Source organism: Bubalus kerabau, chromosome 19 (genome assembly GCF_029407905.1).
Source record: "Bubalus kerabau isolate K-KA32 ecotype Philippines breed swamp buffalo chromosome 19, PCC_UOA_SB_1v2, whole genome shotgun sequence".
Taxonomy (NCBI): Eukaryota; Metazoa; Chordata; class Mammalia; order Artiodactyla; family Bovidae; genus Bubalus; species Bubalus kerabau.
This window is the reverse complement of record NC_073642.1, coordinates 15,950,789-15,976,741: the sequence shown is the minus strand read 5'-3', so window position 1 is coordinate 15,976,741 and position 25,953 is coordinate 15,950,789. Positions and strand designations below refer to the sequence as shown.

At 44.2% G+C, this 25,953-nt stretch overlaps 1 protein-coding gene and 1 long non-coding RNA gene across 3 annotated transcripts in view; both read left to right on the top strand.

Annotated features, from left to right (window-relative positions):
- LOC129634072 (uncharacterized) lies at window positions 1-21,745 on the top strand. The gene is made up of 5 exons (XR_008705401.1): window positions 1-226; window positions 692-1,255; window positions 5,911-6,014; window positions 12,173-12,254; window positions 21,201-21,745. It is a non-coding gene; the product is annotated as an uncharacterized LOC129634072 (long non-coding RNA).
- A 3,675-nt stretch (window positions 21,746-25,420) lies between these two features.
- Window positions 25,421-25,953, top strand: part of SLCO3A1 (solute carrier organic anion transporter family member 3A1) — a 370,800-nt gene continuing 370,267 nt past the window's right edge. The window contains exon 1 of one of the 2 annotated variants that reach the window (XM_055556072.1): window positions 25,421-25,735. In XM_055556072.1, the coding sequence (XP_055412047.1) occupies window positions 25,556-25,735 (180 nt within the window). In that variant the 5' untranslated portion in view covers window positions 25,421-25,555. The remainder of the gene's footprint in view (window positions 25,736-25,953) is intronic. The other variant, XM_055556070.1, reaches the window with a different exon arrangement.

Below are 25,953 nucleotides of genomic sequence, written 5' to 3'. Positions count from 1 at the left end.
CACTGTCATTATTTCATTCTGAGAAGAGCTTTGGCTTTGATAAAGAGCAGTGATGAGAGATTAATGGATCATTCACTTATTCATTCAAGCAGTAATTGTGCATTTTTCTTTCATTTTATTATTTATGCAAGTTAAAGTTCATCGGTAACAGGAATTCTTGCAACTGCAAAATAAAACTACGTAGATGTAAGAAGTCATGTAAACGGTTAATGAGCTTATTACCAAGGTTAGCAAAACTTTCATTGTAAATCAGTCTGTATGCGGGAAATAAAAACTATGAGTGCATAAACACAAATTCCATTTTGACTTTCAGGCTGTCACCCTGAAACCCTAGCAGCTTGAGTCCTTATATTTGTGATGTTATACAAACTATTACTGTTTTCTTTTATATGCAGTTTGCATGAGTACAACCACCAGAGAATAAGATCTGTCTTTAAATTAAACAAAAATCCTACGAGATGGTCAGTGCTGCTCTACGTACCAGCATGTTTTATTCTCCAAATCTCTCATTGAAACTGTTTGTTGTGCTCTGTATCTGAATCTTCTTTTAACTTCTCTTCCACCCTTCTAATCTTCCTTTTGACTTTAAAGTTTATATTATTGATTATTAGATCAAATAATTGCATTTGGTTTGATAAAAAGAAAGGAAGCCTCAAAGTAGTTAAATCCTGACTTCATGTGTTAATTTCAGGCTTAGTGGAACAAAGCAGCTGGACTACCTCAAAGATCAAAAGCAAGGCAGATATCCAGCTGTTGAAGCTCTGAAGCACTCTCAGAGAAAACAGCCAACTAGCGGACACCAATAAAGTCCCAGCGCAGTTGATTAAGTTTAAATCTGTCGCTTTCACCTGGGGGCGGGGGAGGGGAGGAACTGTAGGCTTATGTGGCGAAATAAACCATTTATTTCAAAACTAAACTTTGAAGTTTGAAAATAAAAGATAGAGTTACGGCCCAGTACACAAAGGGCTATTCCAAACTGGAGGGCTCATCTGAATTTCAAATGGTGAGTCACACCCTAATACAGCTTTCCAGATGGCTTAGTGGTAAAGAATCCACCTGCCAATGCAGGAGATGCAAGAGACATGGTTCAATCCCTAGAATGGGAAGATCCCCTGGAGGAGGAAATGGAAATCCACTCCAGCATTGTTGCCAGGGAAATCCCATGGACAGAGGAGCCTGGTGGGCTACAGTCCGTGGGATCGCAGGGAGCTGGACACGTTGAGACTGAGCACGTGAATACACAACACCCTAACAGGTGAGTCCCCACTTCCATGTGCAGGAGTGGGCTCTGGGAACCCAGCCCTGCAGACAGCACAGAACCACCACTAACATACTCACCAGGTCACGGATGGGCTTCCCTATAGACAAGCTAAATGCACAGGACCTGGAAAGAAAAGCATTCAATCTTGCCTGCCTATAATCCTGGTCAAAAGTAGAAGAAATTCTTTCCTAGGGGCTTCCTGGTGGTCTCGTGGTTGAGAATCTGCCTTGCCATGCAGGAGTTGCATGTTTAATTCCTGGTTGGGGAACCAATAAGATCCCACATTCTTCAGAGCAACTAAGCCCGCTTGCCACAGCTAGAGAGTGCGTGGACCCCACGTGCTGCAACTAAGACCCGACGCAGTGAAGTAAATAAGTATTAAAATATACATATACATATATCCGTAAAAAACAGTCCTTTCCCTTTTCCTCTTGCTGCCTAGAAATGGCACACAGACTCTGAAAAAAAAAGCCCTAGAAGGTGGAGCCACAGGAGGTGTAGAGCAGTGGTTCTCAAATTTTGCTGCATTACTACACGTTAGAACCACAAGAGAGTTTATAAAACTTCTGACACCCAGGCCATGTTGGGGGTGTGGAGGTGAGGATGGCTCATTGAATCAGGTCTGTGGGTGAAAACCAGGTGTTAGCATTTGTTAAAGACCCCAGGTGTCTCTAATGCTCAGCAAGGTAGAGACCAGAGGAGGTAAAAGTGGGGTTTCTCAATTAGATGGAGCTTGGGTATTCAGAAAACGAAGATCATGGCATCTGGTTCCATCACTTCATGGGAAATAGATGGGGAAACAGTGGAAACAGTGTCAGACTTTATTTTTGGGGGGCTCCAAAATCACTGCAGATGGTGACTGTAGCCATGAAATTAAAAGGCGCTTACTCCTTGGAAGGAAAGTTGTAACCAACCTAGATAGCATTTTGAAAAGCAGAGACATAACTTTGCCAACAAAGGTCCATCTAGTCAAGGCTATAGTTTTTCCTGTGGTCATGTATGGATGTGAGAGTTGGACTGTGAAGAAAGCTGAGCGCCAAAGAATTGATGCTTTTGAACTGTGGTGTTGGAGAAGACTCTTGAGAGTCCCTTCGACTACAAGGAGATCCAACCAGTCCATTCTAAATGAGATCAGCCCTGGGATTTCTTTGGAGGGAATGATGCTGAAGCTGAAACTCCAGTACTTTGGCCACCTCATGCGAAGAGTTGACTCATTGGAAAAGACTCTGATGCTGGGAGGAATTGGGGGCAGGAGGAAAAGGGGACGACAGAGGATGAGATGGCTGGATGGCATCACTGACGTGAGTCTGAGTGAACTCTGGGAGTTGGTGATGGACAGGGAGGCCTGGCGTGCTGCGATTCATAGGGTCGCAAAGAGTCAGACATAACTGAGCAACTGAACTGAACTGAACTGGGTGTCTGCATTCCTACCAACCTCCCAGGTGGTGCCCACTGCTACTGGCCCCCAGAATGCACTTTCAATAACAAGGTGTAGGGCTCCTCACCCCACCCCCCTCACTGTCCTGGCAATATAAAAGGAGCCAGTGTTAGTCGCTCAGTTATCTCTGACTCTTTTGACCCCGTGGACTGTAGCCCACCAAGCTCCTCTGTCTGTGGAATTCTCCAGGCAAGAATATTGGAGTGGGCAGCCATTCCCTTCTCCAGGGGAATCTTTCTGACCCAGGGGTCAAACCTGGGTCTCCCGCATTGCAGGCAGATTCTTTACCAGCTGAACCACAAAAGAAGCGCAAGGAGCTAAGGGAAAAGAAAAGTGAGCCTGAGGCAGACATTCTCTGTAGTTAGTCTAACCTGATAGGGAGAGGGTGGAGATGGGTGTGTGATGCTATTTGGAGGGGTGGATCTCATTGCCACAGTCTATAACAAAGGATAAAAAAAAAAAAAAATGTGCATTACCCAAGAGGACAGAATTGCTTGCTGCTTTGAGGTGGGACACCCACTCCACCTGACAGCCCTTCCCTTCTTCCCCACACCCCAATACCATGCACATGGGAAGAATTGGCTTGCAGCGTATCTCCATCGGTAGTGCCCCAATTCCTCTGCCTCCCTGTAATTACACAGCCTGAGGAGGAGGGAATATGCTCCAGGTTCTTGCATCTTTTTATTTAATAATATATGTATATATTTTTTAGAGGATAATTACTTGACGGTTTTTGCCACACATCAACGGGAATCGGCATTAGGAATACATGTGTCCCCTCCCTCTTGCAGCCCCGCCCACCTCCCTCCCCATCCCATCCCTCTGGTTGTCTCAGAGTACTGACTGGGTTCCCTTCATCACGCCTCGAACTCCCACTGGCTATCTATTTTACATCTTGAACCAACCCCCAAGCCATCTCGTCTCCGTGAACTCTGGATTTCCTCTGAGCAAAACCTGTCTCCTTGCACACAACGTCAGAAAAAGAGCCCTCTGTATGCACCTGCTGTCCACAATTTTCTTAATTTCTACCCTGTTAGTATTTAAAATGTTGAAATATGGCTCCTCCTAAATTTGCACTAATTATGATTATTTTAAAATACTACCTGATCCACCTACTCCTCTAGGTACCTCCTATAAGTGGAATGGCACATTATTTGTCCTTTTGTGACTGGCTTCTTTCTCAGCATGATGTCTTTAAGGTTCATCCACGTTGTAACACGTGTCAGAATTTCCTTCCTTTTTTAGGTCTGAGTGGGCTTCCCAGGTAGCACTAATGGTAAAGACCCTGCCTGCCAGTGCGGGAGGTGTGAGACAAGAGTTTGATCCCTGGGTCAGGATGATCCCCTGGAGGAGGGCACAACAACCCTCTCCAGTATTCTTGCCTGGAGAATCCCATGGACAGAGGAGCCTGAGGGACTACAGTCCATGGGGTCACAGAGTCAGACATGACAGAAGTGACTTAGCACATACCCACAGTGTTATATCGTATGCATGAATCCTATTTCATTCATCGTGTTTACATGCTAAGTTGCTTTTAGTCGTGTCTGACTCTTTGCGACCCCATGGACTGTAGCCCACCAGGTTCCTCGGTCCATGGGATTTCCCAGGCAAGAATACTGGCGTGGGTTGCCATTTCTTCCTCCAAGAGATCTTCCCAACCCAGGGATTGAACCTGCATCTCCTGTGTCTCCTGCATTGGCAGGCAGATTCTTTACCACTGTGCCACCTAGGAAGTCCTACTCATTTATCTGTGGAATGGATACTTGGGTTTCTTCCACTTTTTGGCTATTGTGTGAATGGTGCTGCTATGAACATGGATGTACAAACACCTGTTTGAATTCCTGCTTTCAATGTTCTTGAGTATATACTTTAAATGGTATTTTAAGACTATTTTCCAGATGTGTATTTCTAAAATACAGAAATACAATTGATTTTTGTGCGTTGAAAATAAACTACTGCCTTAACTTCCCTGGTGGTTCAGACGGTAAAAGTGTCTGCCTACAATACGGGAGACCTGGGTTCAATCCCTGGGCCGGGAAGATCCTCTGGAGAAGGAAATGGCAACCCACTCCAGTGTTCTTGCCTGGAGAATCCCATGGACGGAGGAGTGTGGTAGACTACAGTCCATGGGGTCGCAAAGAGTCGGACACGACTGAGCGACTTCACTTTCACTTTAAAATATTATTGCTTTTGATTACTTAGTGTTTTGCATCCCACTCCCCACTTACATTTGCACTTGTTTTGAGGAGAAGGAAGGAGGGCTCGAAGTAGTTAACTCTCAACTTCAACTGTTAATTTCAGACTTAGTGGAACAAAGCAGCTGAACCACCTGAAAGATCAAAAATCAGACAAGTCTTCTGCCAACAGGCAAATGCCTCACTTGCCTTACCCAGTCCTGTTTTATTTACTCGGTAACCAATTAGAATCTGGCCTCTGCTCCCCCAGCTGCAATAGAAACTAACATTGCAAGATCCATAAATTAAAAAAAAATCCTTGTTGCAACACTTTTTTAGTGAACATTCCTTTCACTGTCTGTCTTAGTTGACGTTTTTTGAACATTTCAAAGAAGTCAGACATATTACTATTACCGAAAAAATTACTATACTTATATCTAAATCTATTCCTAGAATGTCATCCTGTTTCATTCTCGAGTTTACTTTTATTTTATTGATGTACAATATTAGTTTCATGTGTACAACATAGTGGATCTGTATTTTTGTAGATTATAGTCCATTTGAAGTTATAAAGCAGTGGCTGTATTCACTGTACTATATGTCCTTTTAGTTCATTTATTTTATACATAGTACTTTGTACGGGCTTCCCTGGAGGTTCAGTGGTAAAGAATCTGCCTGCAATGTAGGAGCCACAGGAGACGTGGGTTCAATTCCTGGTTTGGGAAGATCCCCTGGAGGAGAGCATGGCAACCCACTCCAGTATTTTTGCCTGGAGAATCCCATGGACAGAGGATCCTAGTGGGCTAAATCCATGGGGCCACAAAGGATTGGACATGACTAAAGCAAATTAGCATGCACTCACTTTGTACATCTTAATTCTATGCCCCTATCTTGCCCCTCCCCCCTAATTTATCTCCCTACTGGTGACCACTTCTTTGTTCTCTATACTTCTTTAGTACTTTTTCAGAAACTTTTTATTGTTCACCATTTTTAAAGTCTTTATTGAATTTGTTACAATATTCTGCTTTGTGTTTTAGGTTTTTTGGACAGGAGGCATGTGGGATCTTACCTCCCTGACCAGGGTTCAAACCTGTACCCCACGCATTGGAAGGAAAGTCGTAACCACTGGACCACCAGGGAAGTCTCTCTTTATTATTTTAATAACATTTCTATACTTCCTAAAATTATAGCAATTCTTAATTAAAAACTTTCTCAAGGTTATAGTATTCCTACCCAAACCAAAGAGAAAATGAATAGTTTGGGCAGCCAGGTTTACAGGATCCCATTAATCAGCTGATTCTTGGTTACAGCATAAACCCAGGTTTTTTCACCAAGCGTGTTCAAAACAAAGCCATGGACATCAGGCTGAAGCTTCCGTCTTGAGATAATATTCTCTTTTAACATCAATGAAGAAAAAAATTTTAGGTTCATAGTTTTCTTCTTTTCTTGCAGATTCTAGTTTGTAGTAGCCTGGAATTTCCCCACTAAATGTGGAAATCTTTCTTGGCCAGTGTGACATAGCTCATTGTCCTGTTATTGTGATAACCTGGTCTCTCAGCATTATTTACAGTGTATAGATACCATACTAGTGTCTTATAGTTCATAGAGGCCCCTTAGGAGTTTTATCTCCTGGGAAAGGTAGTATTAAGGCTGTGCAATGAGTGCTGTTTTTCAGACACTTGGCCTTTTCTAGTCATCCTGGAACAGTTTGAAACTCCTTTCTGCATAGTTACTGTGTGTGAGTACCGTGCCTAGTCCCTCCCCATCTTGGTTCTGTATATTTTCCCAAGGTGATTTGGTAACTCACAGTTCCCTGTATTTCTCCTTCTCTACTTATACAGATAGATATTAAGTTTATATCTCTGTTTTAAAGGCAAATAGAGTTAATAGACGGAGAAGGCAATGGCACCCCACTCCAGTACTCTTGCCTGGAAAATCCCATGGACGGAGGAGCCTGGTGGGCTGCAGTCCATGAGGTCGCTAAGAGTTGGACACGACTGAGTGACTTCACTTTCACTTTTCACTTTCATGAATTGGAGAAGGAAATGGCAACCCACTCCAGTGGTCTTGCCTGGAGAAGCCTAGAGACAGAGGAGCCTGGTAGGAGGCCGTCTATGGAGTCGCACAGAGTCGGACACCACTGAAGCGACTTAGCAGCAGCAGCAGCAGAGTTAATAGAAGAAATAAAATACTGATTTATATTAACCTCTTTTCATTAAAATTAATAAAAAAATCGGTCCCTTTATAGTCAAACTTCTACATTCATCCTAATGAATTCATCCTAACTTTTACATTCATTCCTTCAATGTACTTTATATTAATTTTTTCTTAGTATCATTATGAAATTATAGCCTTGCTCAAATTCATCATATTTCAAGTAATCACAATTATATACCCTTTTTGACGCTCAAGTTTCAATTTGGCCAGTGGGAGACCTCTAAGCTAGCTCTTTCGTCTTTTTAGCACCGTCCCTTGCATCTCTGCTTTCTGGTAACACGTGGTATTTCAGGTCCATTCTACTCTGTGTGTGTGTGTGTGTGTGTGTGTGTGTGTGTGTGTGCATATGCCAGGAGTGCTAGTATCATCCACTGAAGTGTCAGAAATCCAAATCTGGGCATTTAGAAAGTTCATGCGAAAATTAGCAGTGAACAAACTGACACTGCTGTTGAGACCCTTCTAGAAGGAAAAATACTGCTGTTTAACACCCCGAGTTCACATTGCCTTTTTTTTCTAATATCATTAACATAATTAAGCCACTGAACTTGATTCATATCATGAGGATTTATCGATAGCCTCTAAGACTTCCTAATATATTTCTGCGGCCAATGACCTCCACTTGAACCCTGTGTCTTTCATAGCTCCAGCCGCAGTATTGGCTTTTGTGCTTGTCTTTGCATCATGCTGATAGTCCAGGACTCTTAAGCATTTGGTTTCTGTACCTCGTGGCCCTTAGCTCACTGATTTCCAACCTCGTCCCAGATGACTCCTCGGCCTCTGGGAGATGAACCCAAGTGTTTCCTGCCCCTGGATGGTGGCCTGTGAATTTTCTGCTATTCGAAGAAAGGCTTGACTTCACTCATCGTGAAGCCTCTTCTCTGTTGAAGGACAGCACTTTTCTCTTTGTCCATATTTCCTCACCACCTCTGTACCTGTCCCTGCAATTTCTAGCCATTGACATCCAACACATTTTACTGCAGGTAGAAACCTGTGGTCTCTGGATAGTCTCCTCAATGACAACACTGAAGGGAAAGGACAGAGCACTCTTCTCTCTGCCTCAATCTGGTTCCTATACTTCCTTCAAGAAATCTGGGTTTTCTTACATTTTTCACAAGGAGGATCCTCCTTGACTGGTGAATCCAGACTTTTCTGATCTCTCTGTTCAAAGGATGCAGAGCTCCACAAGCGTGTGCTCTGGCAACATCCTTGGGTTCGGTGGGGAGTAGGGGCCACACCACCTTGTGAGCTGGGCCAAGTATATACAGCCTCTCACCTTTACACTTTGGAAGGGGGCTCTGGAAAAGGGAATGAGAGAATGCTTTCTTAGTGAAATAAGAGCTAGACAGCAGAGAACAATAAAAGGACTTACATATGATCTCTTATTCAAAAGAACTTCGGCAGGATGGAGCCTAATTTTAGCCGTAGCCTGGGTTTTATTGTATGCTTTTGATCTAGAATATCATAGATATTCTATGATCATAGATATTCTAACCGACGCATAATAAGCATCGGTTTGCTTGAGGTTTCCCATTAAACAAGGCAATTTGGGTTTAGAAATATAGTATATACTTTTTTTTAAAATATAGGTAAATTTTCTTTTAAATTACAATCCTAATGCATGTTTATGTTTTAAAATGGTAACTCAGAATATATATGAATGTAAAATCTGCCATTTATGAGCAAGGCTCAATGCTAGGCCCTTGACATTGATAATTCTTCCAGTATTCCTAAATACATACTGGGACAGGTACTATGGTTATAGTGCTCTGTGTTCAGTATTTCTGCCTTATGGTTGTTTTTAACTTTAAAAGTTAGTTTATATTAGTGTATAGCTGATTAACAATTTTGTGATAGTTTCAAGTGGACAGAAGAGACTCAGCCCTACATATACATGTATCCATTCTCCCCTAAACTCCCTTCCTACTTATGTTTTATGAAGGATAACTTTTAAGTGGCTGACCAGTCACCTGTTAACAAGCACATATAATTTTTCAGTACTAGAAATAATTATTCAATGTATGTATGTGCTCAGTCGTTCAGTCATGTCCAACTCTTTGAGGCCCCATGGGCTGTAGCCCACCAGGCTCCTTTGCCCATGACATTTCCCAGGCAAGAATACTGGAGTGGGGTGTCATTTCCTCCTCCAGGGGGATCTTCCCCACCCAGGGATCAAACCAATGTCTCTTATTATTCAACACATAGTAAAAAGTAAAGCATTGTATTTCTATATCTGTTTGTGTTTCTCTTTTCTTAAACTACATTCATTGGAAGGGGCTTCCTGAGCCAGCGGAAGGGACCAATGTGAGTACCTAGGCTGTTGTGTTGTTTAGTCACTAAGTCGCATCCAGCTCTTTTGTGACCCAATGGACTGTAACCTGCCAGGTGCCTCTGTCCGTGGGGTTTCCCAGGCAAGAATACTGGAATGGGGTGCTATTTCCTTCTCTAGGGGATCTTCCCAACCCAGAGATCAAACCTGCATCTCCTGATTTGGCAGGTGGATTCTTTACCACAGAGCCACCTGAGAAGCTTTGAGTACCTAGGTAGATATCACCGAAGAGTTTTGTACTAATACAAATTCTTACCTCTGCCAGCTATTTATTATGGAAATTTCTGTCAAACTTTTATCAGCACAGAAAACTTAAAAAAAAAATGTTTTGCCAGTTTAGTGGGTGAGTAAAATACAGATATTGTTTTAATTAGCATTTGATTAGTTATGATCATGAATATTTTTACATGTTTATTAGATTTTGTATTTCTTTAAAATTTCTGTGATCTTTTAATGATATTATCCTTTTCTTTTGTTTTAATGATATTTTGTTTTATATTTTCCTTTTGTTCCTTTTCTTTATTTCTTTTGTTTTAATGATATTATCCTCTGCCCTGTTGGTAAATTACTTTTCCCAAGTTGTGATTTTATTATTGTGAATGATGTTCCTTGACATAGAGGAGTTCTAATTGTGTAATGGCAAAATCTATTTAGCTTTTCTTTTGTACTTACTTCCATTGCTCTTATACTTAGAATGTCTTTCCCTCTCCAGAAATCTGATAATTATTTACTTATATCTTTGTCTATGTATAGTTCTTTAATCCATCTGTTTCAGTGGTGTTTTGGGCTACTGTACGATGAGGCTATTGTTTGAGTTAGTCAGTTTTTCTCAACTATTTGATGAATGACCTCTCCCATTTTTTGTTGTGCTTTCTTTACTAAGCTGGAATATATACTAGAGTCTATTTTAAGGCTTATTGCTCTATTTTATCAGCCTGTCAGTTCTCGAACTAGTGCCATACTGCTTTGTTTGATGTTGCTTGCAATATGTTTTAATTCCTAGTTGGACAAGCCTCCTTAACCTAAGTGCCCAGTTTTCCTCTTTTAATATATTCTTGATTTTTTACTTGTTATTCCTATGAATGAACTTTAGAATCACTATGTCATTAAGAAAGATAACATTGCTTATTTTTTGGTTTTCATCACGTCATTGAGTATTTAACCTAAATATTGTCACTACAAAACCGTGATAGTATTTATTGTTCTTTTGTGCCATTTTTGTCTGTTTTATATTAGCGCTACATTGACTTCATAAAATGAATCTTTATATTCTTAGCTTTTGTTTTTATATTTGGAAAAATTATTTAATATGAAATTATCTGTCTTTGTGAAAGTCTGAAAGTTATCACTAGTGAAATTTGCAGACAGTGAGATATCTTCAGAGGTCTTAGAGTTGGGTAAAATTTGCCACAAAATAATCATTTAATTCATTATATCAAATTGATTAGCATAGTATTTTAAAATAATATTTTCATACTTATTAAAATCTTCCTGTTTTTATTTTTGTTTCATTTCTACTTTTATATTTTGTTTTTTCTGTTTACTTTTCATGTGTTCTCAAGTTGTGTTAAAACAAAATGCAGTTCTTGAATTTGTGTTTCAACTTTACTATTTCTATTTTTAAAAATTTGTTCAATTCTCTACGCTTATCTTTAGAAATTTTTTTCTTCTGTTTTCCTTGGTTTTGTCTTAAATGCATTTTAATTATTTATAGTACAGATCCCTTGAAATGTATGTATTTGTCTACTTGTTTTTTCAAAGACTAGTCATTCTGTAAAGGGCTCATATGAAATAATTGTGTTCTGTCCATTTCCTCTTATGCATCTTTACTTTATATATCTGTTGCATAAACTATATATTCTTTGATATCTTCATTTAGGATGCACATTTTTATGTACTCTTTGACTCTTTTGGTATTATTTGGCCTTGTATCCATTCTTGTATAAATTTTATAATACTACCTCTATTTTTACTTTGTTTCTATTTTTCTAGTAAATCTTTATTCATTTAAAAAATTTTAACCTATTTGTGTCCTTCTATTTTGGATATGTTTTTTATTATTAAGTCACAGTTGGATTTTTCTTAACCCAGTCTTGAAGTCTTCACTTCATTTGTGTCCAACTCTGGACAACCCTATGGATTGTAGCCCAACAAGCTTCTCTGTCCTTGGGATTCTCCAGGCTAGAATACTGGAATGGATTGTCATCCCCTCCTCCAGGGGATCTTTCCAATCCAGGGATCAAACCCAGGTCTCCTGTATTGCAAGCAGATTCTTTACCACTGAGTCACCAGGGAAGCCCCCAATATTTTAATACAAGAGGTTAAATCATTTAAATTTATTGTTATACCTCTCCATTAACTCATCCTGGATAATCACTTGGGATATCTGGGGGTTTTACTCAGGCAGGGTTTCAGGGAACTGAATCTAAATAGTGACACGAGAAACAGCTGCAGACCTGAAAACAAAGACAAACTCACACTTGGTCATGGGCAAGTTCATTTTTCAAAGGACCATTCTAAGTGTCACGTCTGTGCAATTGATCAGAAATCTAGAACAGGAGCCAAATCAAAGAAGGTTAAAAGATCAAGACTCAAGTGAGGAGTAGGATCAGAAAACAGGGCTAGGAGAGCTTCGCTGAGCAGGAACACTGGGGAGACTCAAGCATTCTCAATCCTTTACTATAAGTGAAAACAAAAACAAAAACCATGTTAATACTGATAAACAACAACTCAATTTCTTTTTTTTTAACCTCAAGGTCCATCCCGAGAGCATGGACTATTGCAGAGGCAGATGGAAGGAGGCAGCACCACCAGATACCAGAGGGGCCTGAGCTGGGGGTCAGTATAATTAGATTTTATTCTTAAACTTGCTGTTGATGTTAGGGCACCCAGTCCAGAATCAGTTGCCAGGCAGTGCCCCATGCCAACCTCATATGCCTACAGTGGGAATCCAACTTCCAGCCAGCTCCCAGGAGTGTGGGCCCAGAAACCTGCTCAGCGTCTTGGCACCATCCCAACTCAGGGTGATCCAGTCCCTGCTGGCCCAGGCGGCAGCAACTCACTTTTCCAATTCATGCTTAGGCTAAGTATTGGATTAATTTTTTTCTTTTTTTAAAAACATTTTGTATTGGAGTACAGTTGATTTATAGTACAATGTTGTGTTCGTTTCAGGCGTACAGTAAAGTGAATCAGCTATGAATATACGTATATCCACTGTTTTTTAGATTCTCTTCCCCTACAGGTCATTAAAGAATACTGAGTAGAGTTCCCCGTGCTATAAATAGGTCCTCATTAGTTACCTGTTTTCTATATATAACCTATTAACATTTTGAGGATCATTTGTTACTGCAGTTAGCCCACTTGACTAACACTGAGAGCAAAAAGGCATTTGATAAAATTCAATATCTACTGCTAATTAAAAACTTGTCAAATGGAACATGATTCTTTATTAACTTGTTAAAAATACCTACCTCGTATCAAATGCCAACATTGTTCTCTTTTTATTATTGGAGGAGAATCGCTTTATAACGTTGTGGGGATCTCTGCTGTACATGGAGAATCAGTCATAAATATATATATACATCTCCCCTCCCTCCTGAGCCTGCCTCCTGCCCCCATTCCACCCGCCGTAGGTCGTCACAGAGCATCAGGCTGGACTCCATATGTTAAACTGCAACTTCCTGCTGACTATCTGCTTTACATGTGAGAGTGTACATTACACGTGAGAGTGTACATTACACGTGAGAGTGTAGATTACACGTGAGAGTGTAGATTACACATGAGAGTGTATATTATACATGATCGTGTATATTATACAGGATCGTGTATATTACACATGATTGTGTATATTACACATGAGAGTGTATATGCATCAGTGATACTTTCCTGACTTGTCCCGCCCTCTCCTCCCCGGCTGTGTCCACCAGACTATTACGTCTGCATCTCCATTTCTTCTCTGTAAATAGGTGCGTCAGGACTATTTTTCTAGATTCCATCAGATCAGATCAGTCGCTCAGTCGTGTCTGACTCTTTGCGACCCCATGAATCGCAGCACGCCAGGCCTCCCCGTCCATCACCAACTCCCGGAGTTCACTCAGACTCACATCCATTGAGTCAGTGATGCCATCTAGCCATCTCATCCTCTGTCGTCCGCTTCTCCTCCTGTCCCCAATCCCTCCCAGCATCAGAGTCTTTTCCAATGAGTCAACTCTTCGCATGAGGTGGCCAAAGTACTGGAGTTTCAGCTTTAGCATCATTCCTTCCAAAGAAATCCCAGGGCTGATCTCCTTCAGAATGGACTGGTTGGATCTCCTTGCAGTCCAAGGGACTCTCAAGAGTCTTCTCCAACACCACAGTTCAAAAGCATCAATTCTTCGGCGCTCAGCCTTCTTCACAGTCCAACTCTCACATCCATACATGACCACAGGAAAAACCATAGCCTTGACTAGACGAACCTTTGTTGGCAAAGAGTATTATTTGTTTTCCTCTTTCTGACTTATTTCACTCTGTATAACAGGCTCCAGCTTCATCCCCTCACTACAACTGACTCAAATTCATTCCTTTTGTGACTGAGTAATACTCCATTTTGTGTGTGTGTGTGTACCACATTCTTTATCCATCTGTCTGCCGATGGACATCTAGGTTGCTTCCATTTCCTGGCTATTGTAAACAGTGCTGCAGTGAACGGGGTTCATGTGTCTTTTAGAATTGTGACTTTCGCAGGGTATATGCCCAGTAGTGGGATTGCTGAGTCATACGGTAGTTTTATTCCTAGTTTGGTAAGGAATTTCTTGATAAATTTCTTTAGACAAAGATTTCCTATTAACCCCACAACTACCCTGTGAAACATATATTTTATTCCAATTTTAAAGATAGGAAAAGAGAGGCTCTGAGTAGGTGAGTAAATTTTCAGGACCAACATTAGTAAATTGGAGAACCATTTTCAGAAACCAGGTTTTCCTGCCTCAAGCCCATGATTTGAACCACTGTGTTATTTCATTTTCTTCCCAAATTACAATTTTTCTTGGTTTTTATTTTCCCCATTTTTTATAAGTATATATTCTTTTGAATCGGAGAAGGCAATGGCACCCCGCTACAGTACTCTTGCCTGGAAAATCCCATGGACAGAGGAGCCTGGTAGGCTGCAGTCCATGGGGTCGCTGAGTCGGACACGACTGAGTGACTTCACTTTCACTTTTCACTTTCATGCACTGGAGAAGGAAATGGCAACCCACTCCAGTGTTCTTGCCTGGAGAATCCCAGGGACGGGGAAGCCTGGTGGGCTGCCGTCTATGGGGTCACGCAGAGTCGGACACGACTGAAGCGACTTTGAAAAAAAAAATTCTTTTGAATTCTTCTACTTTGGTTCTTCAAAATTACAGTTTAATGTATAGGTTCTCTAATTATCAAATTCATGAATAATATAATAACTTAATTCATTCCTCTATAAGATGAGGAATTTAGTACCCTTCTAATTCTCCACATACCCTTCTTTCCCACATTCATTGCCAATATCATTTGGGATTATAAATCTATTTATTATTAGTTTTATTTTTAGTTATTTTAAGAAGTAACTACAACAAAAACTTTCCATCTGTACCAATATTCTGTATACAGCATTTTTTAAAAACTTAATTCTACACATTTGGCTTGGACTATTACAATGTTTTTGAACCCACTTTTGATATTCTTGATTTTTTTTGTCCTTAAGTAATATTTGTTCCATTTGAACCTATATTTTGGTAAATTTTTCAAAAAAAAAGGGCATGGGGTATCTTTTTTGAACCCCTGATTAGAATAACTGAGAATGTCTTTTTTGTTTTCTTTGAAGATTAACATCTCAGCTTGAGTCATAAGCATTTTCTCTTAGTATCATTTAGACTTTGCTCCATTATCCTCTGGCATCAGTCGTGTGATGCATTCTCAAATCAGCCTGTTTTCTTTCGATGATAAGTGAATTTAATGTTTTGTCTAGATAGTTGAAGATTTAAAAAAAAACGCTTCATATTCAAAGAAATTTGCTGCTGCTGCTAAGTCACTTCAGTCATGTCCGACTCTGTGCGACCCCATAGACGGCAGCCCACCAGGCTCCCCTGTCTCTGGGATTCTCCAGGCAAGAACACTGGAGTGGGTTGCCATTTCCTTCTCCAATGCATGAAAGTGAAAAGTGAAAGTGAAGTCGCTCAGTCGTGTCCGACTCCTAGCGACCCCCTGGACTGCAGCCTACCAGGCTCCTCTGTCCATGGGATTTTCCAGGCAAGAGTACTGGAGTGGGGTGCCATTGCCTTCTCTGAAAGAAATTTGCTAGATTATATCAAATTGTGCACCTTCCTTCATTAATTTTGCCTGGAAATTGTGTGCTATTTTAAATTGTACATTCAACTTCTTTTCTCAGCTTGAAAAGTTTTCTTCCATCATTATTTTTCTTCAGTGTTGCTGCAACATCATTTTAGTTATATCTTCCTCAAGGGGGTCCTTTGTATCCATATATTAAGTCTTTATGTACTTTTGATCAACTGAATTACCCATCTTTTCTCTCATCTTGTTTTTTCTGTTTCTTTTCTCTACATTGATGGACACCTTCTCGAGCTTGATTCTGTATCATTTGGGTTTTCTGCAATTTGAGTTCTGATCTTCCAAATCAGATTTCAATCCCATGACTTCAGTTTAGGTTTACGTGAATCCAAATCTTATCTGCCAGCTTCCTTTCCAAATTCCTTTGGAATCTGAACCATCTAGCGGGGCAGGGTGACTTTTTCTTCTGTTTTCACTCGTTGGTTCTCTTCCCAGTACTAGTTACTGACCACGTGGGCCCTGGCTCTTCTGGGGGCAGAACTATGGAGATGAAAGATGCTGATCAGAGTCTGGACAGGGAGAAGGGGGTGAGTGTCCTCAGCAATGGGATAAATGCTAGAGCAGAGGCCGGCATAGGTGTAATGGGGTGTAGGCAGGAGTGAGGCGGTGGGGGAGTTGGCAGGGCAGTAGGGAGAGGGTAATCTTACGGGCTTCCTGGAGGAGGTGACTCGTTAGGTGCATCTTTAGATACTAGTAGGTGTGAGCTGAAGAAAGGGGCAGTAAGGGCAGAGGAAAGAGCAGGTGCAAAAGGAGGAGGAGGAAGCATGGTGAGCTCAAGGAACCACAGTTAGTTAATTCTGGCCAGAGTACAGGGTGAGAGCCCAGGGCTGGGGAGAGGGTTAAGGTATTTTTTTTTAGCTTGCTAGGGCAGCCATAACAAAATATCATAGACTGGGGGGCATAACAACAGAAATTTACTTCCTCCCAGTTCTGGAGGCTGGAAGTCTGAGATCAAGGTGTCTGCAGGCTTGCTTTCCTCTGAGGCCTCTCTCTTGACTGGCAGATCCTGTTGCTCTGTGCTTTCTGTGTCCTTAGCTCCTTTTCTTATAAAGACACCAGTCCTGTTGGATTTGGACCCACCTGTATGACTTCACTGTGCCTTAATTACCTCTCTAATGGCCCCGCCTTCAAATAGGGCCACGTTTTGTGTAATGAGGGGCTTAGGACATCAACATATAAATTTGAAGAGGAGGGCAACCAATCAGCCAGTGACAGGCAGAGACTGGGCAGCCTTCTTGTTCGGTGTATCACAGCCTGAGCCCCCCTTGCCTGTCACCCCACAGTGGAGGAGAATGCCCTGCAGGAGCTAGACAGGCGTTAGTAAGGAAGGCGGGCTGTGGGGAGGACCCTAACCTAAGGTGGGGTGCTCCTCCTCCCATCTATTTATAATTTCTCTATATATTCTCATCTGTATCTAATTTCACACTCTCCATTTAGGGCTCAGGGGCACCTGAACCTGTGGATTCCCTTTCATGATCTTAGTCTATCCTCTCCTTGGAACCCTTTATCACTTAGATCAGTCCGAGAGTTAATGCATTGCATTGCGCTGTGCCTGCCAAGAGTACACAGGCTTAGAGCCCACCGCCCCTCAGGAAGGTGGGCAGCTGTGGCCACTTTCTGCCAAGCTTAGAACCCGTGAGACTCTTGCCATGATATTAACCTCTGAGTCTCCAGCTTCCTTGGCTGGAGATGCTGTGATGCCTTGCAGACGTTTTCAGTGCTGGCTGGTTTCATTTGCCTACAGTTGCTGTCAGTACCCATCCTTAGAATAACACTACAAAGATTGGCATGCATTGTTCCGAGATGAGGAGCAGAGCTGAGATATTCCTTTTCTGAGAAAGAAAAGTAAAAGCGTGGTGTCAGTGAAAGGGGCTGAGAGGGGCACTTCCTGTTGCAAGAACGATGTACCCTGGTGGGCTGGAGAAGTGGGTCCCTGGGGAGAGTACCTGGAAGGAAGTTGTCTAGAAATCTGGACCCCTTCTGGGTTATTTTCCTGTTCCAGTCAAAAATATCAAGGTTCTTGGCAGGAGGTCTGTTAGACCCTGAGCAAGAAATTTTCCATTATTTCTAAAGTAAGATAGTCTCTCCACCCTTAAGAAGCAAATGGCTTATTTGCATAAATACATTTTATTTACAGAAATATCAGTTTGTTGTTGTTTGCAGTCACCAAGTCGTATTCGACTCTGCGACCCCGTGGACTGCAGCACGCCAGGCTCCCTTGTCCTTCAGTATCTCCCAGAGTCTGCTCAAATTCATGTCCATGGAGTCCGTGCTGCTATTATCTCATTCTCTGCTGTCCTCTTTTTCTACTCTCAATCTTTCCCAACACTGGGGTCTTTTCCAGGGAGCTGGCTCTTCACATCCAGTGACCAAAATATTGGAGCTTCAGCTTCAGCATCAGTCCTGCCAATGAATACTCAGGATTGATTTCCTTTAGGATGGACTGGTTTGATCTCCTTGCAGCCCAAGGGACTCTCCAGAGTCTTCTCCAGCACCACAATTCAAAAGCATCAATTCTTGGGTGTTCAACTTTCTTTATGGTCCAATTCTCACATCTATACATGACTACTGGAAAAACCATTGCTTTGACTATATAGAAATATCAATGAATGTGAAAGTCACTCAGTCGTGTCCCACTCTTAGAAACCCCATGGACTGGGGCCTGCCAGGCTCCTCTGTCCATGGGATTCTCCAGGCAAGAATACTGGAGTGGGTAGCCATTTCCTTCTCTAGGGGATCTTCACGGCCTAGAGATGGAACCCAGGTCTCCTGCATTGCAGGCAGACTCTTTACCATCTGAGCCACCAGGGAAGCCCCAGAAATATCAACAGAAGGTAGCAAATGGTGAGCTCCCGAGATACACTAATGTTGGTACATGTTTGCTTTTATTCCTTCTCCTTTGTCACAAAACTCCTTCTCCATAAATATAACATTTTCCAAAAACCATATTTTCTCATACCTATCCTTCATTAGCTTTTTTTTCTTCTGTTTCTCCACTTGGATTTGTTTTTTAAATTGCATCCACATTAATGCTTATCCTTTTTACTTCTTAGTTGAGTTTAAGATATATTCAAATTAAGACATGTAATTAAAAATACAGAACTATGGGTATAGAAAGCAGCAAACACAGGCTATATGGTAGAAAGGCATATGGATAAGGCTAATTGGAAAGTGGAGGTGGGAAGAGAAAAACCCTGAAGAAGGCGAAATAAGCTTCAACTCAGCCCAAATATTACTTTCAGGCCAAAGAAGTTGGCCCAGCCCCAATTCTATCCTTGGTTTGACACAATACACGATTGGTGTATTTTCAGAAAAAGAAAAGAAAAATCCATCCATAGGGTGAATATCTAAGCATCTATTTTCCATTCCAGTGACAATCAGAAATCATTCTTTGCATTTATTTTTCAACTTTGTATTTGCCTGTGAACAAAATTGAAGTTGGCAAAAGACAGTTCATGTGAATTACTTGAACAACAGCTTCTCATTGTGTTGAATTACATTGAGGCTGCTTGCTGTGAAATCTTGCCACAGTCCAGTAACAGTGGAAGATATTGTCATTTTTTTTTCCATGCCCATGAAGTTAACCCACTTCTCTCCTACAGGAATGAATTGATGGTGCTTTTTAAAGCAGGAGAGAAAAGCTCTCCAAGTTAAAACCACTAAGCATATACATGCAGCTTCTTAATATTTTAGGAATAAAAAGTCAGTTTATCTTCCCATGTCATTCAATCTTCTTTATGCTTCCCTAGGTCAGATTTCCAGAGTACAGGCAGCATCTCAATGTTCGGAATACTTCTAACAGCAAAGTAAGGGCTCATGGAATCAGAGCCTCAGCTAGAAGATTTTTATCTAACTGAAAAGTCAGACTTTTCCCTGGTGATCCAGTGGTTATGATTCTGTGCTTCACATCCAGGGGGCTTGGGTTCAATCCCTGACTGAGGAACTAACATTCCACATGCCATGGAGCATGGCCAAAAATTTAAAATTTAAAAAAAAAGGAAAAATCACCTAGTCCCAGGAAGGAGTTGAGAGGCTAAAATAACCCCAAGGGTTCTACAGTCATTCACATTCATACTGCACGCATGTGTGGTCAATTGTCTTTGTGTGGTCTGACTCTTTGAGACCCCATGGACCATAGCCCACCAGGCTCCTCTGTCCATGGGATTTACCAGGCAGGAATACTGAAGCGGGTTGCCATTTCCTTCTTCAGGGGATCTTCCCAATGCAGGGATTAAATGCAAGCCTCCCATGTCTCCTGCATTGGCAGGCAGGTTCTTTACCACTGAGCAACCTGGAAAGCCTCACTCATGGTGACCGGTTCTAAACGCATCATCCACTACTGGCGGGGCAGATAAACGAAAAAGGTTCCAGCTTAGAAATGGTGGCTACATCATTCCTCGAGGCCACAGTCAAGGTCGCCCAGTTGGTGGATGGGGTTTAAACTAATGTTTTGCTCATGACATGATGGTCAACTGTCCACTTCAGAAGCTGATTGGAGGGGTCACCCCAGATCATAGGAAGCTTAAATTTTTTCTTAATCTCATTCCCCCTCCTCCTCAGTGCTCCCCCAATTTAGGGTGGGAAATACAGCTTTTAATTCCTGCCACCAGCTAGCCATGAGCTCCCAAAGTCACTTGCTGCTTTCTTTCCATGAGTAAAATGGGGTTAATAAAGATCTGCTCTCCACGCTGTAAGAGCTGAGTGAGACACAGGACCTCAGAGCACTCTATCAGCACTCATGTGCTTGACAGATATGAAGACAGTTACCCTGAATATTCACTGGAAGGACAAGGCTGAAGCTCCAATACTATGGCCACTCGATGCGAAGAGCCGACTCATTGGAAAAGACCCTGATGCTGGGAAAGATAGAAGGCAGGAGGAGAAGGGGGCGGCAGAGGACAAGATGGTTGTATAGCATCACTGACTCAGTGGACATGAGTTTGAACAAATTTCCTTCTGACTGTCGTGGGGCTAACTGGTACCGTGCAGGGCCTGTGGGGCTCCCAGGCACAAAGACTTTCTGTGTCCCCCATTTCTTTGATTATAGGAACCAGCCTTCATTCAGCCATCATGACATTCTCTGAGTTCCAAGGGACAGATTCAAGCAGTTGTTAATTAGGGGAAGGAGGGGATGCAAGACCAGGAAGAAAGTCAAGAGCAGCCTTGGGGTAAGATCCTGTTTCCCCATCAAGGGATACACAGAACAACATCGTTGAGCTATTCTGGGCTTTCCTGATGGCTCAGATGGTAAATAATCTGCCTGCAATGTAGGAGACCAGGGTTTGATCCCTGGAGAAGGAAATGGCTACCTACTCCAGGATTCCTCCCTGGAGAATCCTATGGACAGAGGAGTCTGGCAGGCTGCAGCCCGTGGGGTGGCAGAGAGTCGGACATGACTGAGCAACTAACACTTTCACTTTCATTCTGCAGGTACTGAAACCCCCTCCAGGTGGGAGAAGTTAATGATTAATGATGGTATGCTGCCAACAAACCTGTAGACCCCAGACCAGTTAGACCTGAAGGTTGACGATGCTGACTCCTGCTTACCTGACCACCAACCCATCAGAAGAATGTCCACAAACAGATCATACCTCTTTGAGCAGTTACTATAAAACTTCTCACTCCCTTCCCCAAGCTGGGACACATGGTTGAGGGCAGTAGCCTACTTTGGCCCCTTTTGCTTGGCAAGGTAATAAAGCCAAAAGCTACTTCACCCAAAACTTGGTTTCGGAGATTCGATTTGGCACTGGTGTGCAGAGAAGCTGAGCTTTGGGCCTCATAATGCCTGATTGCCTTCAGGCTGACTTTGATTATTCTTAAGGCTTTAGGCATTGAATTATTTTCATGGCTGCTTACCATTAATTGTAGGAGGAATCTACAACCCTACTCCAGAATCCTTTCTCTGACAGCAAAAGTGTTTGATTTTTCTACAGACAGTTAAGTTTTATGTAAAATAAATGGTCAAAAATGAAAAATAGTCATCCCTCTTTTGGAATGTTTTCATTGTTGTTTTAGTCGCTCAGTCGTGTCCACCCCATGGGCTGCAGCCCACCAGGGTCCTCTGTCCACAGGATTTCCCAGGCAAGAATACTAGAGTGGGTTGCCATTTCCTTCTCCAGGGGATCTTCCCGACCCAGGAATTTAACCCACATCTCGTGCATTGGCTACCAGATTCTTTACCACTGAGCCACCAGGGAAGCCCCTTCTGGACTGTACTGGAGGCAATGTAGTATAGACAGAGAGCTGGACTTGGATACAAGTCCTGTCCCTTTTGTGTGACACTGGGCTGGTCACTCTACATCTCTGAGTTTCCATTTATAAAATAGCAACAATATGAATCCCACCCTCCCCAAGAAACAGACCACTGGGTGATAAACAGATAAACAAGATAATATATAGGGAGTTCCAAACTGGGGCTGTGATAGCAGACACCTTGGTTTCAAAGGCTGGTCCTGCCACTTACAGGATACTTGTGACATTGGTAAATGTAGTTAACATTTCTGGGCCTGTTATTTGTAAAACAGAGCTAATAGTATCTAGTTTAGAGGGTGGTCGAGTGGCTTAAACTGTAAATGTGGGTGAAGCACTTAGAACAACCGTGCTTGGCCAGAGTCAGCATACAACAGACATTAGTTCTTGTTATCACAAAGTATGTAAATAAGACTCGAGGGCTAGACTGCACTTTGAAAGCTAGTTCAATAGTGACAAGGTCTCTCTGTTCAGATGCAAGTAAAGGGTCTTAGCTCAGCTTTGTAGCTCACAGTCTGGAAGGCAGGGAAGGGGGCGAGCTCATCAAGGGTCTTCTTGGGAAAAAGTGATGAGGTGCTGTCATGATGCCAGAGTGATGGAGCGGGCTGAGGGTGTGAGAGGAGTGACCCGTGGAAAACTTGGCTCTGAGTGAGGGGAGGATGTGGAGAGAAAGGGAGGGTCTCCAGGAAGGTGATAGTCTCTTGGGGAATGGGATAGCTGATAATGACAGGGATCAGGGGCAATGGAAAAAGACCTCTGTGGTGAGAACCAATTCAGAGAGGAGACGGCCCAGACAAAGGGAGGGGAGAATCCGTAAGGGACACCAAGCCTAGGTGAGATCATGTCTGGGCCCACAGCAGGAAGCATCAGTTTGTATTTAAAAGGTATGGCAAGACAACACCCCCCACCATTACACCTTTCCTTCTCACTCAAGTTCTTTGGGAGTAAGTAGAAATTATACAAGTGTTAATTATGATTCAGTTTCAGATTTAAGCCTGCTTTGGTACCCAGGAGCCTAGAAGAGTGGGTCTTTTTCTTAAACAGAGTTATTCAGTTCAGTTCAGTCGCTCAGTCATGTATGACTCTCTGCAACTCCATGAACCGCAGCATGCCAGGCCTCCCTGTCCATCACCAACTCCCAGAGTTTACTCAAACTCATGTCTATGGAGTCAGTGATGCCATCCAACAATCTCATCTTCTGTAGTCCCCTTCTCCTCCTGCCCTCAATCTTTCTCAGCATCAGGGTCTTTTCCAATGAGTCAGCTCTTTGCATCAGGTGTCCAAAGTATTGGAGTTTCAGCTTCAACATCAGTCCTTCCAATGAACACCCAGGACTGATCTCCTTTAGAAAGGACTGGTTGGATCTCCTTGCAGTCCAAGGGACTCTCAAGAGTCTTCTCCAACACTACAGTTCAAAAGCATCAATTCTTCAGTGCTCAGCTTTCTTTATAGTCCAACTCTCACATCCATACACGACCACTGGAAAAAACCATAGCCTTGACTAGACAGACCTTTGTTGACATAGTAATGTCTCTGCTTTTTAATATGATGTCTAGGTTGGTCATAAATTTTCCTTCCAAGGAGTAAGCATCTTTTAATTTCATGGTTGCAATCACCATCTGCAGTGATTTTGGAGCCCCAAAAAATAAAAGTCAGCCACTGTTTCCCCATCTATTTGCCATGAAGTGATGGGACCAGATGCCATGATCTTAGTTTTCTGAATGTTGAGCTTGAAGCCAGCTTTTTCACTCTCCTCTTTCACTTTCATCAAGAGGCTCTTCTTTGCTTTCTACCATAAGGGTGGTGTCGTCTGCATATCTGAGGTTATTGATATTTCTCCTGACAATCTTGATTCTAGCTTGTGCTTCTTCCAGCCCAGCATTTCTCATGATATACTCTGCATTTAAGTTAAATAAGCAGGGTGACAATATACAGCCTTGATGTACTCCTTTTCCTATTTGGAACCAGTCTGCTGTTCCATGTCCAGTTCTAACTGTTGCTTCCTGACCTGCATACAGATCTCTCAAGAGGCAGGTCAGGTGGTCTGGTATTCCCATCTCTTTCAGAATTTTCTACAGTTATCAAGGAGAGGTTTTTCAAAGGATTGGTTAAGCCCCCCAGTGGACCAAGTGGAAGATGCTGAGTGCCTCCTGGTACTCAGCAGTACCAGGAGTGCCCAGTCCTTTCCAGGCTTCACTGAACTTCCAAATGCCGTCTGGGGACCAGCAGACCCTGTGGCCCAAACTCCTGGTAATGACTAAAAAGAGTGGCTGCGACGGGGGGCCCAGACATTCAGGCCAAGGCAAGGAAGGGGCCTGGCCACAAAGCTAGGGGAGGGGTGGGGACCAAGACAGGCCTGTGGCTAATACCTTCCCGCGGCCTCTAGCCGCGTGGCCACATCATTCTTGAGGATGGGCTCCAGGCACGCAAGCCTGCTGCACAAGGCCCTCTGCTGGGGTCGCTGCGACCCTGCAGCCACCTAGACCCCTTGGCTGGGGGCGATGGATGAACCGCGCAGCTCCGGATGGGTTAATGGAACTTCTCCCTCGCTGCGCTTCCGTTCTTTTCTCTCCTTTCGGTCTGGGGCCTTTGAGCACACCCAGTGGCCTAGGAGAGCAGATGCAGAGGCCGGCAGGCTGCGGAAGCCTCAGCGGCTCTGACCTCCGGCGCGTCCCCACGGCCCAGAGCGCAACATCTGTCCCCAGAAATAGCCGGGCGGGCGGAGTTGGTAGGGGAAAACGTCAACCCTTTCCTAGGTACGCGGTCTTCTCCCTCTTCCTAGAAACCGTTCCTCCCCTCCTAAGTGCCCCGAGGTCAGAGTTCTAGGTCCCCGCCCCGCGGGGGAGCCTCCGCACCCCACCTCGGCGCCCGGAGTTCCCCTTGCAGTACCACCCAGTGTCCGCGGCGGCGCCCCGCGCTCCGCAGCGCCTTCTAGGGGCCGGGCACGGCCTTCGTGCCAGCCGGAGCACCCGCTCCCTGACTCCGCAAGGGCTCCCCCTCTCCCGCGTGCTTCGGGCCACCCGGGCCCTCCCAAGCCTTGGCTGGAGGTCCGCGCTCTGCGCCCCCAGGCCGGTATCTTCGCGCCTTCCCCCGGGGCGCACGGGTGGCGCGGAGCGGCGCGGCGGACGCGCGCAGCGGCGATCGAGGCCGGGGCCTCGCGTTAGAAGAAGGGGAGACTAGGGCAGGCGCGGCCCGCGGGCCCCAGCCAGCGGGCGATGGCAGCGGCGGGCGTCCTCGGGCGGCGAGGCGGCGGCGGCGGCGGGCGGCGAGAGGAGCCCCTGTGATTGGCACAGCCCGAGCCGGAGGAGGAGGCGAAGGGAGGGCGGAGGAGGAGGAGAGGAGGAGGCAGGGGGGCGAGCGCGGCGGCGGCTGCGAGGAGCTGTGCCTTCCACCTCTCCAGCCCCGGCAGGACGGGGGCGGCCGCCGTGGGCCCGGGGCGGGGACAGCACGCAGCCTCGCCGCGCGCACCCCCGCCCGGCAGCGGCCCCGACACCCAGCTCGAGCGGGAAAGCGGCGGCGGCGGCGGCGGGGGAAGGATGCAGGCGAAGAAGCCGGGCGGCTCGTCGGGCGGCGGCCGGAGCGGCGAGCTGCAGGGGGACGAAGCGCAGAGGAACAAGAAGAAGAAAAAGAAGGTGTCCTGCTTCTCCAACATCAAGATCTTCCTGGTGTCCGAGTGCGCCCTGATGCTGGCGCAGGGCACGGTGGGCGCCTACCTGGTGAGTCTCCCGTGCCAAGTCCGCCACGGGCCCCTTCCCCAGCGCGGCTCCCAGGTGCCCGGCTGGCAGGAGGAGGGGGCAGCCTGGGCGCCGGGGGGCAGGCGGGCATGACCTCCGCCCGGCGACGAGGTTGGTGAGTGGTGCAGAGGCGGCCGCCGGGGGAGCTGCCGGCCCGGGCTGCTGGGCGAGCGGGGAGCCGGCGGGACCGTGGATGCCGG